The 14,701-nt window shown below is 37.4% G+C and overlaps 1 protein-coding gene across 1 annotated transcript in view; it reads right to left on the bottom strand.

Annotated features, from left to right (window-relative positions):
- Positions 1 to 14,701, bottom strand: part of LOC124154259 (neurogenic protein big brain) — a 167,932-nt gene that overhangs the window by 4,093 nt on the left and 149,138 nt on the right. The window contains exons 4-5 of the mRNA XM_046527867.1: positions 2,067 to 2,135; positions 732 to 840 (exon numbers count right to left, since the gene is read on the bottom strand). Of these exons, the coding sequence (XP_046383823.1) occupies positions 732 to 840; positions 2,067 to 2,135 (178 nt within the window). The remainder of the gene's footprint in view (positions 1 to 731; positions 841 to 2,066; positions 2,136 to 14,701) is intronic.

A 14,701-nucleotide genomic window follows, 5' to 3' on the forward strand; every position in this document is an offset into this window, starting at 1 on the left:
GTACACAAACATTTTTCTTGATGCGTTTTGAATAATAATTTCTTAGGTAAGGTATGGAGGCAATTCAATACCAGTCATCAAATAATTTTAGTAGAATAATGCCAATATGCACACATTTGGAGCTTAAGGATACCGATAAGACATAAAATTAAAATAAAGCTGGGCGAGCTCACATACATCTTTTGATTTTTTAAATTCATTGGAATACATGAAGTTCAATGTTACTTTGGAAAATTTATACTAGTATATCATAGTAATTGATATAAAATGCAATTGATGCTTTTCTCTTTTTTCTCTGTATTAATTTACTTTCTTCCTTTACCATATTATTGATAGTGTGGAATGGATGTCAATCAGATAATTGACACATGAGATAGGGGAATGAAAACTGAGAGGAGTTTCTCTGCAAAAATGATCTCAATATGTACATGGACTCAGTAGACTTTTATAACAGCTGTAACTTTTAATTCACAGAGCATACACAGCACGGCACCTAGACAAAAGCCACAGCTAGCCAAGATATAGCCCTTGATCCCACAGCCATAGGGATATTTTGTGGGCTTGCCTTATTCAGCAGATAAATGAAGTTGGGCCCTGGCTTTCAATTGCAAGACCATCTCAATCTCTGCAGCAAACATTGGCATTAATTCTTCTAATGAGCACATTTTTGAAGACCCTTCAATGATCGCAAAGTCAGGAATCATTTTTATTTTATCACATGATATGCTTACCCCCATCAATTGAATCCTTAGGCCTTTTGTTTTGCCTTTTGGGGTTAAAGATGAACTCGTATATCAATCCAGATACCACACCACCAAGGATGGGTCCAAACCAGTAGACCTGAGGAATATATAATTATATAGTTATACATTGAGAATGAAGTCAATGTGATTCACATAAATTTATATTTAAATATTTTTTTAATGAAACTAACATCGATTCATTACATCACTCATCAACAAACTAAGTTGCTACATATCACTAGCACAGACTTTCTGGAGAGGCTGAGAGCTAACATAGTTATGCTTACAAATGACCTGTTTCTTATTACGATACATGGCAAGTTCTTCATTAGAATCATTATGTATGCATACACACACTGAAAGATCGCATAGTAATTTAGGGAGGGCAAGAATAGTGTTGAGGGGGTAGGGAGGATCCCAGGCAGGATGCACACTGTGCATTGCACAGGCCCCGAATTTTATGTTTAGCTGTTTTCACCACATGAATGTTATAGATAGTAAATCCCACATAAGCATTGAATAATGCCTCATGTCCCAAACCATATCGAAATGCGGGCAGTACTCCACGTCAGTAGCATTAAGTAGAGAGTATAGAGCTCTCACAGCAAATGTAGTCAAGACTGCAATTGATAGAACAATCAGTATCAAGCGTTGCAACAAAATTATTGAAAATGCAACGTGGGATTCCCCTGATTTTTTTGACTACCCCGTCATTGCTGAGGGTAATTTGATGAAGAGGAAGAGGAATAATGAAGTACAGGACATTGTGGACAAGGAGTGGAAACTTCCAAGGAGATAAGGGGGAGACAGAGGGATTGCATTGAGCTAGTATGAAGCCGAGAGGGGATATTAAAAAAAAGTGTTTAAGGGACGAATATTAGGCAAGGGAAAGAGGGAAGGAGGAGAATAGATGATAGATAGAATAGGATTTATAGATGGAAGGAAAGGGAGTAGGCCTCATTGTGAACTGAAGAGGGAAGTTCAAATAGGGAGGGGAGAGAGGTCACAGTAGTTTGCAAAATGTTCCGTGTACAGCTTCATATTTTAAAGAATAGTTAAACACTTAATTGGCTAGATTTTTGCGAAAAATGGATTATTAAAATCTAAGATACGACTTATAATAAAATATAGCAGGTCTTTATTTTTCATTATAAAATTCCATCATAAATGCAAAAACAGCATAAAATAATTTCCTCTTTTTATAGGGGAAATTTTAGGAGTCCTTCATCACGGAATTTAGAGATGATACGATAACGAAATGCTCAATCAAGTAGAAAAAAATGTCAAAACGTAAAGCCATAATTTTAACTTGAATAAACTTACCCAGTGATTTTCCCATTTATTTGTGACGAATGCTGGACCAAGAGACCGAGCCGGATTCAGAGAGGGGATCTGCAATAAAAAAAATAAGAGAATCAATATTGTTTTTTTACTGTAATACAACAAATACGCACAGTTCATGTCTGACAAAAAGAATGACAGAATTATCAATTTCAATTTCGAATGCAATTAATTAACGCCTAAACAACTGATTTAAAAAAAATAAGTGCAAACATAACCACAAAAATTATTAATTTTGAGAATCACAATGGAATTTAAAAATCATTTTATCAGAATTTTAAAATAAAATTAGCAATACGCTAATTTCTATGCAAACATATGCGGCTTTAGGGCACGGGGGCACGTGATCGTGAATTACCCAGACGCTTAAAAAATAGACTAAATTTTTTTACGGTTATCATTTCATTCGTTATTTTTTGTGTACCTATTTCGGAGCCTCAATCATTTAATTTCACATTAAAATTAAGAGAATATTTCGTAAAGTAATGGTTTTACTTAGTTTATAATCTCAAGTATGAGAGAATCGTTTACCCGTCAAACCCTTGTGCCCCCCCCCCCAAATTCTGTATCCACCCCTGTATGCATAGATACGAATGACTATATGCTAGGGCTGACCAAAATAACCAGAGTCCACAACAGCTCCACTTTGAAGGCTATTTTTTCAAGAATTTCTCCGAATATTGACAAGGGAGTCCGTACAATTGAGGAACAGGCTCTACAGCACATACTGGAGAAGGAATTTGTTGTAATTTAATGTGCGTGAAAAATTGTGACTAAAAATTCGGCAATTTTATTTTTTTGAATGGCATTTGCGCAGCTTGACAAATGGGATGTGTGCCGATAGTGGTTTGGGGAGAACTTGTCATGGAAAAGTTTTTATAATGGGAACAATATTTTGTACATCCAACTTTAATCGAAGCATTCAAAACATAAAATGGATTTTGAACCAAGTTCTATATTCGCTCATCTAATCGCATAGTAACGAAAAGAACTAAACTAAAGCCCCTGCTATTTCTAGCAGATGACAGCCGGATTAGGCTTGTACTCTCGGATACAGCCGCACCGAATTGAAGTCGACCGCAGCCTCAACACTGAAGAAAATAGACTACGCATGGCGATAGTGTATTTTCCACTCAGCTCGGGACTGATGCCTGTTATTACGGCAGGGGAAAGACAAAAGGCTGTTACACAGCGCGGGCGTGTCCACCCCTATATATGTAAGAATAGCGCGTAATAGTAGCGACGAAGAAGCGACGTCAGCGGTCAAGTTCAACTTTTTATTGCGGATGTATAGTCTAGTCGTTTATTTTGATGGGTTGGTTTCTGGGGGAACACTTCACGCCGTTCATTTTGTGTGTGGCTCTCTCAGTGCGGAAGAAAATTGCTCCCTATGAGAGGAGGAATATTCGGGGGGGGGGATTGCTTGTTACCTGGGGCACTCTTCCGCGTCACTTCTCCCCCGTAGTGAAATGAACTTTTTTCACGGGCAGATACGCGCGGATGGAGACCATCTGAGCAGGCGGCATGACAATGTGCTTTTCTGTCGCCTTCTAATGCAATACATATATTGAGAAATGAAGTCCGACATGCACCAACAGCAGGCGATACGAACGAAGAAAATATGATATCGACCGATTTCTAAAAGTCATCGGTACATCAAAGGTCAGAGCAATAACTTGGAGGGCTATTAATGGAATACTGTGTTTTGAATGAAACCTAACAAAAAAATAAGGTGCGATATGATAATTTTAATGATAATTTATGTTTACTCCACAACAGTTTACATTATTTAAGTAAAACTGATTAAGAGCTTTAGGCAGCCTCAAAGCAAGCACCTGTATTGAGATAGCCTTATCATTACATCGACTTAGGAATATATCTCGAATTGAGCCAAACTTTATGATTACCCTAGGGACCAAGTATCGTTTTCTCCTCCAGCGGACACGAAGAGTAAGGGAAGCAACTCACAATTGAAACAATTCGTCAGTGAAGGAGGAATTGGAAAGAAACTGAAAGCTGTCGTTATCACGTGGATCAACGGAGCAGAAGGAATTGAATGGAGTAGAAAATCACTCCCAGAGGGCGTCAGTCTGTCGCGATGGCAAGCTATAATCTTGAAAATTTCATAGCGACCATTTTCGAAATTTCCCTCAGTCTAGAGTAAAAATTTACATCTGAGAAAATATTTAGAAAAAAAAATTCAAATTTGAGGTACAGAAAATGTGAACAATTTCTATTTAAGAAAATGAAATTCTATTGTGCCTATTTAAGAAAATGAAAGAATAAACTAGTGAACCAAACAAAGTTTATTATTTTATTTCCCATAGCGGAAAAGGTTTCACAGTGTTTAGCCTGAAATAATCATTAATGCTCGTAAAGAAACCATGAAAATTTCAATATGATTGCATCTATAAACGAAAAGTTACACACGAACAATACGTCACGAAAACAGAACGAAGGGGGAGTGATTCACATTCTTAATTTTTTTTTTTTTTTAAGCACTAAAATTTTCACTTTATTAGAAATTTTACAAAAACTTATAACATTAATCAAAGATGAAATGTCATTTACAAGAAAATACAATGTGAAAAAAAAGTCTAGGTCCCGCTAAGCCTATCAAGGCTTGTCAGCAGGTGCCTATTTGTTTTTTTTATTCGTGGTCGTACATTGTCTTTTAAAATTGTGTATCTCATAATGTTTCCACTATTACCAAAAACATATTATAAAATTATTGGGAAGCAAGAGTACATACATAAATACACATAAACATTACAGGAATATATGTATTAAATTTTTTTTTATATAACGTGATTGCATTGGAGATATTTTTTAATTGGAGACAAAATATATGTATCTTTCTTATATATGTAAAAGACATAAATTTTGATACATTTTTAACAAAACAATGTTTAAAATTTTTAGCAGTATAATGTCATTAAATTTTTAACAATAGACTTTTTTATAATATAAGAAATTTAAGTACCTGAATATTTATTAATACATTTATATCGGACTATTAATTGACAATAGAAGAGACCCGTAGAAGGCTTGGCGGAGAGTGGAGATCTAGCGCACCAATTCTCTTCCTAATTCCCGGAAAAAAAATCACATCGCCCGTAAAATCACAACCAAGGGGACTGTATAGAGTAGGCCCAATTGCATCCCATAGAAGGCTGATTTCTGTAGCCACATCGGTCGCATTTTAATCGGTTTTCAAAAACGTCCGCGGCGCGGTGACGAGTGCAATGCGATTTACTTTTTTCCAATATTTTGCAGCATCATATTTATAATTGCGAGGAATAGCATTGAAAAGTAATGAATTAGATATGTCACATCCTTATGTGCATAAATTTCGGTTATACCCCTAATTACAACATATTTCCGCGCGAAACTCGGTTCAATTTGCCCGTCAGCGACGCGAGTGGCGACTTTTGTAACCCCATTTAAATGCGCGGTGGGTGACAACACATTTATAGGCCAATTTGAGGATCCTTTTTTGTAACATTCGTGATCACAACGTTCAGTTCCGCTGGACGCATGTGAACAATAACCAACCCCGCCACGAGCGAGGCTTTTCCCATAGACCACGACTTCTTCCCACGCTCGTCTAATGGGGCGACTCACCGTAGGGCTAGCGAACGACATCACTAAAATTTCAGCACAAATACCGCAGAGCGATAAAGCGAAGCGAATCGGCAAGGAAATAAACAGGGTTGATTCCGCGAGAAAGAAAAACTGAACTCTTTTTTTGTCTCTGAAAAGTGTATAAACGAGACTCTCCAAAAGTCGTAAAGTTTTTTACCTTTCATAAAAATGGAGGAGGAACGCAAAAAAGTGACGAGAGGTTTGCGAGAAATGAAGCCGCGCCCCAGAGATTAAATAGGCTAACAACCGATACAAAAGGTAATCAACGCACAACATAAAACAGCAATATAGGTTTCATGCTCGCGAAGTATTCCTGTAATTCCGTGTTTTTCTCCACAGTTTTCGTAACTAATGCCACTAAAAGACAAAATTACTCTGGAACACTACAATGTACCTATTAATTAATGACCCGATGAACCAACAAAATCAACTCGGCTCCAGGCCACTTCATGTAATTACTTACTCCTAAATACATGACATTGAGGTGTGTATATTAGGCATCTAGGGATATAATCGCCAAAAATTTGTAAATAATAACTATGGCCATTTTATGGCAGTGATTACACCTGCTTATTATAACGACTATTTGAAATATGATTGAAGTTATAAACGAAGAGCTATATACGAAAAAAAGAGGCGGAGTGGGAGTACGTAACGATTACTTAAGTTGGAAGAAGAGTATGAGTAAAATTACCTTTTTGTCGCACAAATACTAGTTCAGATTTTTCCATACATTAATGCTTACCGCCAATTCGATTAATTTTACCAACTTGGTTCTTCACCATTACCGGATCTACCGGATGATATTTGCATGAGCGAAGTCATGGGCGAGACCAGCTGGTCCATGAAGACACGCGCGAAGGAGCATGAGAGGGCTTCCGAAATCATGAAAGCCACTTAACTCGGGGAGGGGGCATTCCACGCACAGAACACGCATATACAAATTCTTGGCCGATAGGTCGATTAACATGCGTTTTTGCGGGGTCTGTTTTTCAACCCGCGGTACATTCATGCAAATGGCACTCGATAACTGCATTGATTTACTCAGAGCAAACAGGTTCTAAATTTTACAGCTGATGCATTTCCTGAGATAAGTTATTTCTTCTTGAATTTTCTTCTGACATGAGGATAGTATTTTAAGTTAAACAGAGAATTATTCAATACCTCTATAATTGCACTTCCCTTCTACTTCACCCGTATAAACTAGGAGGTAAGCAACAAGTTGGTTTATACCTCTCATAGAAAAACAGATTTTACTATACATCGCCAACTTCTGTTTAAAGAAAGTACCGTTTTTAAGCCTAAATAAAATTAATTTTTAAATAATATTATTCATCATCGATTCATTAATAAGATACAAGCTTCGGTAAGTACTTCTCCGAAGCCTCGATTTGAGTTTCTAAAGGTTCTTTAACGATAATATCGTACGAAGGAAGCTATGAGTAATATCTCTAATGTTGAACTCTGATTTTAGCCACCAACAGACATACAATTCTCCATTAAACTAGCTTAGCTATTGTTTGTAAGTTATGTTCCTTTAGCAGTACACCAACAAGTAAGTAAAAAAAAACAAGTTAGTGAAAAGCAGTATGTATCCACTGACAATTTTAAAATGTTGAAAACGGCGAAAGCAAGAACAGAAGTGAAGTGATATCAGAAAAAAAGCATCAAAAATCGAGCTGCGACATCGTGTCTTATACAGTATTTATCCATTAAAATATAAATGTACTGTTACAATATTATGCATATTATAATATTATTTAATATTCCTCCGAAAACATATGAATCCATAGTCATTGTACCCATAGTAAACGCGCGTTGATGGTGCGCAATGAAGTTAGAGAAACCTATAAAACTTGGATTTCAATATACATGAGGGTGAAACGTTTCCTCATTGATTAAAATGGAATTTCTCTTTTAAAAGACATAAGGATGGGTTATTTTACGCGAGAGCTTTCTCGATTGTCACAATGTTCTGTCCAGGACATCAAGCCGATGAATTGATTAGACAACGGCCACCCAAAGTGAAGACAGTTAAATCGACGCTTACGCATTAATCGAAAGACACGACACTTCTTTAAAAAAAAAGGTAAACGAAATGGACCAAAGGAAGAAAGAAAGCCGCGAGGTAAAGGCAGCTGGACACCCCCACGGGCCTCTGGGAATTAGACCGGTTTGATGTTGAGAACCGAAAGCGTCTTGATTTATAAAAAAAATAAAGGGAAAGGAGTATACCATCGTAACAACGGCGGCCATCACTAAGTTATGGATGAGGATTATGTTTTCATTGTATTAGCCCTTCAAGCGATGAACAACTCATATGACCTTGTTAACAGCTAACTTAACAACTTTTTTTAAAAATAGAAGACCCGAAATGTTAAATTTATAGCTATCTTCATGAGTTACTTCCATTTCTCTCAAGGATTTGTTTAATAATGTAGCTTCTTGGTCATTAACTCAATCAGGTAAAGAGGATATTTCGTTCAAATATTACGCGATAATCTCCTTAATTATGCTTAATTATTGGAAATTTGATATAAATTTTGGGACGAATGTTAATCACAGTAAAATTATTCAACCTAACCGTTTAAATAAACGTTGTAAGGAAAAATACTAAGATTGTTATTTCTCCCTTTTAACACGAAAATATTCCACAAAGTTGAGCATGCACGATAGAATCATTTCTTTCATACCAATTTCCAAGTTCAATTACTCAAGTGAATGCGTAACTACGTATCGAATATTAAAAATAAAGTTCCTCCTTTTTGGCTACCAGGAGATATACACGTTGGAAAGGTGCAATGCATTGTGTATTCTGTTGTTGAGTTAATAATAAGCATTATCATAATGAGATGAAGATGAGAGTTTTATTCTTATGCCCCCGTGAGATCCGCACTCGTTCAAAATCACAGAGAGAGAAACGGCACGAACGTAACCTTGACAGGTTAAAGCTCTCCTCGGAGCAACAAACACCGACCTCCTACCCCTTCTCCCTCAGCCCTCTCGCCCCCACTCCACCTCCTCTGTTATCCGTGATAGACGATCAGATGACCCAGGAAAGAAGGGTTTCTACCTTGGCAAGATTATTTTTTCCTCCACCCCCAAACCCGACTCAACTCCTCATGCTTGGCCAACACTTTCTGAAGGCATCGATTTTTGATAACTGATAACCCTGGAAAAGAGCCCGCTCTTGCATTCCCACGGATGAAAAAACGTAAATGACATTCCCTTTTCGGCCGAGGAGAAATGGTGTATGGGGATGGGGAAAGCGGAGGATAGCAAGCGGGACTGGAAGAGAGGAGAAAAGAGAAGAGAAAGAAAGATTTGAAAGAGGAACAGAATAAAAAAAAAACAAGAGCAAATTGTTGGCTGAAACGGACAATGCTCCGGCGATGCTACATAAATTACAAAATACCAGCACAATTTTTTTCTTCAGCTGGGCCGGTGAGAGTGCGTACGTACGATCGGAATATAATAAAAAATAAAGAGTTTCTGGGTTGAAATTTATAGCCTTCCGTCGATCGGTGCGGCCTATTGTGAAAATAAGTAAAAATCTAAGCAAAAAAAATGAGCAAAAATAAACAAAACTCGAGGGTTTGGGAGAGGAATTTGATCAATCTGTGTGACCTTATAAATAATGCAGGCCGTAAATAAACGCCACCATGATACCCTATTTTAAAAACTATTTATTCCTATAAGCTGATTCTGAATTGCTCATTCCTTTTTACTTCCTTTCTTTGCAGAGGAGGGCATGCAAAAACCATCACGCGAAAACAAGGAAGGTGTTATGCGAGGATGTTCGGTAAGTATTCACAAAATCTATAACAGCTGGTTGAAACTGTAGACACGCTCTAAACATATTTTTCTTGCCCATTAATGCGTTTCCATGGTGACAAATCATGAGGCAAAGTTAGCTAAGAGTAATTTATTTCCAACGGATAACACAATTTTACAATACTGATCAACTGAAGAAAGCATCAAGATAACTAAAAAATAAACAAAAACTAAAGCTACAACCGCTAATTACTTAACGAAAATAAGTCTAAAATATTCCAGTGACTCGGTGCAAGACAAGCAGTGCGTGATGGTTGTATTTAGATAGATGACGTGAGATATAAATTTTGATCCGTAACATTCCTTCTTATAGCCAATGGTGCGAAATTTATGCGATGATTGTGGACCTATTTCAGCGAATATCCCAACTTTTCCTCTGAACGACAATTTCAAAAATTTTCGACTATTTTGACAGTAGGAAAAGTATTTTTTTTTACAACCGTTGCTGCATCTTCGAGCGTTGCAATGCAATTCGAGAAATGAGATCGAGAATATTTTTTCTCAGAGATTCGGCATATCGATCGTAATAAAGTAACATCAGCATTATCAATTCGAATATTGGTTTATGCTATCCACTCCGCTTTTCTTTTAATTAACATTATCATAGAAACGCATTTTTTTCTTAACATCCTTGATAATTTGCCCAACGTAAGTCATTCACGGTTAAGTAGCATGATGTCTTTAATACTATGCTATACTTCGATACGCTAAAAATGTGTCGTTGATGTAAATGTAAGGAGTAAATAAATATGTAGAGTTAACTAAAATGAATTCGATCTAATTTGCTTAAGTTTATTCCGTATTACTCATATGCGAAACAAGATCACGTTTTCCATTTATCAAGCATAATAGATGGCAACGAAAACTTATATCTTCTATCTCAATCCTCTCTCACATTTTTTTATCGATCGCACGTGCAAATTTTACCCTATTTTCACGCCTTGCATAGTTCGTAGCTAAGCCTGCATTATATCGAAGCCTATGATGGTGAACACAGCGGAGTGATGTAGAGGTACAGCCGCTTCGGACGACGAAAATATTGGCTCTCACCCCATGAGGGAAATCCTGGGTAGGACATGCGAGTTTATGCCCACTTTTCTCCCGAAACGATCATAATTCACACGAGCACCGAGTCGTAATCGCTCGGTTATTCCGCGTGCCGCGCCATTATTATTATTTTTACGAGAACTTTGAAATATCTCCGCAAAAACGGCGCCTCAGTCGCCCAATTCGCGTAAGTGCATAAATTCACCGATGAGCGCGCCACGAGTCCAAAAGGCGGGATTTCCTTGGCCGTCGGAACGAATAGGTTGTTTATCATCCGACTCCATGACTGCCAGCGCTTTCACGAATCATCAATTATAATCCGTTTAGCCGGAAGGAGCATATTTATATGCGTTTGGAATATTTTTTTTGCCCCGACACAAGTCACCGGCGAGGCGTAGGCCTCGAATGTTTTCTGCGCCGGTTACTATGGATCCACATCTCCGGACCAAATAGTAACGATCGCATGTTGAAGGGCGATGGCATTGATTAATCATATTAATTCATGGCAACACTGATTCTCACGGCCGTTTTTTCTATCGCAGATCCATATATGCAGTGAATTCAAAGGCGGCCATATTTAGGAAGACAAACACTGTTAGTAATAGATTTCAAAACAAAAGTTCAGTATTTAGCTTAAATATCTGCCTATATGCACAAAACATGAACTATGCCCACGAGGATTTCGGCCAAAATATTCTCTACTGATAAAAGGAAAAATTGGCCAAAAAACATAGGAGGTGAATGGGAATTTTGTGGGTTTTATGCATAAGTTTTCAATAAAATTTTTCTCGATGACCCTGTGAAACCACAGAATTTGAAAAATTAGGCGTTATTATAATTCCAGATACCAACCATAAGCTGTAATTCATAGAATTGATTTCAGCGATTGAAATACAAGTACGCGGTGGGCAGTTCATCTGACTCATAATGACTCAGATGTTAGTTATAACACAGCGAGCATATGAGATCAAGTGCAGAGAGACTTAATCCGTGAACTTAATAAAATACAAAGGAAAGCTGCGTAATTAGTTGAAAACTTTCCGGGACGTTCGGGAGTTCGTCACTCAACGATTAGTTAACAGAGATATTTTGCCGAACGGATAAGTATGGGAGTTCATTTTTTCCCCGAACAATAAAAGACTTTTAATAAATGTTAAACGGAACTTCGTTAGAGTATTTCCTTTTTTTTGTAAACTGTTGGTATCCTAACCCCCCCTGCCAGACGCCTGTTGAGGCAGCTTGCGGGGGTAGTATGTAGATGCATACCACCTTGTATCTCACCATATCCATCCATTTAATACTCAACACTCTCCACTTGCATCAGGTCTCGAATAACACCTCATCAGATTCCTTCTAGATATCAAATCCTAGCAGCTCCTGAATTCTCTGAAAGCGAAATGATTTTCGCGTGGTCTCGCAAGTACATCGCCAAATATTCTCAACGAGGACATGGACGTGGAATGCAGAAAAATTGGACAGAAAATAGAATACAAATCACTTTAAGAGGCATTTCTTCTACTCCTTTAGACCATTTTATTCCCCGGGAGAAAGAGAACTTACAAGGGTGAAGGAAGATACGCAAGATCAATTTTTTTGAGTGAGGGAAATGAAATCGAGACGGAGATTATCTTGAAGTATGTGGATCGGGGAAATATGGAACGGCGGAAACGGAGAATTCAGACTCAGGGAGAGTAAGAGGCTGCGGCCGAATCTTGAACACGCTCCGAACCTCATTTCATAGGGAAATATACACCTACTTCTACCACCGTCTGAAAAATGCGCATATCGACGTTCAGAAAAAAGTCGGCTCGAAAAATAAATCGCAAGAAAATCCAAAGCAAGTTTTCTTTCCGAAGACACATCGCTTTTCTTAACGCATGCCAGGACAATTGATGCAGATCAAAGGCTTAAGGCAGTATAGTTTCAGTGTGGATAAAAGGCTTAAGGTAGTTTCTTGTTAGTTCTAAGAAAATTGAAAGATGGCGTCCTATGCGCGTTAATTTTCTGTATCGAACCTCAAAAATTCTACGTAAACTTTAGAATGCCATAACTTCCGAACTGTTGGTCGTGGAGAGGTCATTTAACTTTCGCCTGCAAGAACATTCTCTGCTATTTTAGAAATAAGCTTTATAGCCCCAGATTAGCAGTTTAAAATAAGTTTAAAATATATGCGAGTTTTACTTTTTCCTCCCTTTAACCAGGGCCATGCAGTTGATAATTCGTTAAAAGAGTAAACTATTTTTCACTATTCGTTACTGGCCTGGTCACCTTAACTTTGAAATGGTTAGTTGAATTTAAATCATTTTTTACTTGTTTTTTTTTTAACTGACCTGGTAACTTTAACTTTAAACTGGTTCGTAATAAATTTAAATTACTTTTCACTATTTGTTTCTTTCTACTTCGGGAGCCTGATGAATTAGTTCCTACTTAGGATGGAACGATATATTGAATATTCGATTCAAAGCGAACGTCACGCTACTAAGTAAGTAAAGTGGCTGGCTTTCGATGCGTTGCTGCGCCGTGGATAAAACGACAGCAACCATGCAAAGCGAACAACGAACGCTTGTTTGCTTCTTGAGGTCAAACAACGCGTGGTCAGCCATCCACATCAAGGCAGGATCGCGTGAAGTGCGTATTTATCGTCTTAGACATGGTTCGCGCGTCCTCAACATGACTCTCAGTGGGAAACAATTGGAGGTCCCTTTACAAAAGAGAAATGAAAAAAAGATCTTATTCGCACGACGGTAAGCATTTTTCCTATCGAATTAAGCGAGGCGTTATTCAAGATTGAAGAACCATGGCATAATGGGGAACATGCATGGAATTCGTTCATCATGGTAGTAAGTCTCACTGAATAGACAATTTTCTCACCAGTCAAAATATATAAGCTAAAACTCCCTTAGTATTCCACAAACATCATTAAATGCTAATTGAAAAGGCTCAAATATCGCTTGAAGTCACGTGACCTGAAACGCTTTCTGACGTCATCGGACGGTACACCATTCACTTCGCTAAGAGAGCAGAGCGGTAGTGCCTTTAATGCAAGATATCGAAGTAAATGTAGCAATTATTTTTGCCAAATTTTCGTTTGAGACCCTGCCTAGACCGATTTTCTATCCACTTCCTCAGTCTGTCATCAGCGGATACCGTACCGTGACGTCACGCTCCGATGACGTGTTTTCAAGCAGCCGATGAAGATTAATTTTTAAAGACTCATTCATAACTCAGCTAAAAAACATTATTAATCCGCCAGATTTTCGGCGAGTACATTTGAGGTAGGGACCTTCTTATTGCAGTACTTTAAAAAAAATTGTGCATGTTCCCCAATCCGAACTATTCCATTTCGCCGATAGATATGAGCTTCTTATTTCATCAATATTGATTCAACCTTTACTTATACCTTTCATTTCTGAGAAAACTCAAATGTTGTCCCTTAAATCATTCTACATTAGCCGACAAAGTATTAAAAATTACACTTCTACCCGATTCTCGGAAAAATAAATTTAATTGTTATCTCCAATATCACAAAACTGACGTGCGCTGAAGGTAAGTCAAAATCCAAATGCTTGCTGTCACCCCCATGTGTAATGAATGAAAACTGCTGCAAATAGGTGATACGGGTTTTAGCCACAATACAACATAAATGAGGTAAACATTGGCATATAATAAAGTAATCAGAGTATTCAATGTGTTTAGCGAGGTTTTGAGCGCGCAATATTCCAAGTTGAGATGGATACAGTAGCACATACAATGAATTACCAAACCATTATTTATTTAGCTGTTTTAACTGATTTTTTACAACAAAATTTAATAGATACGTTCCAACGTGTAATCGTGTAAACGTTTTGTAATCCAACGTGTTTATTGAGTCCTTCTTTTTTGGATATTCTTTTCTTATTCTTCTTCTTTCTTATATTCTTCTTCAATGGAAATTTTTTCTACGGAAAATTAAGTATTACCCTGTTATATATTTAGGTAGGATTATATGAAGGATTGTATATAAAATCTCAGTTTTTGTTAGATTTACTGAACCAGCAGCATCTTTTTAAAAAATAAGTGGGAGTAGACACTTATGGGGAGAGGTGAATGGG

Source organism: Ischnura elegans, chromosome 2, assembly GCF_921293095.1.
Source record: "Ischnura elegans chromosome 2, ioIscEleg1.1, whole genome shotgun sequence".
Taxonomy (NCBI): Eukaryota; Metazoa; Arthropoda; class Insecta; order Odonata; family Coenagrionidae; genus Ischnura; species Ischnura elegans.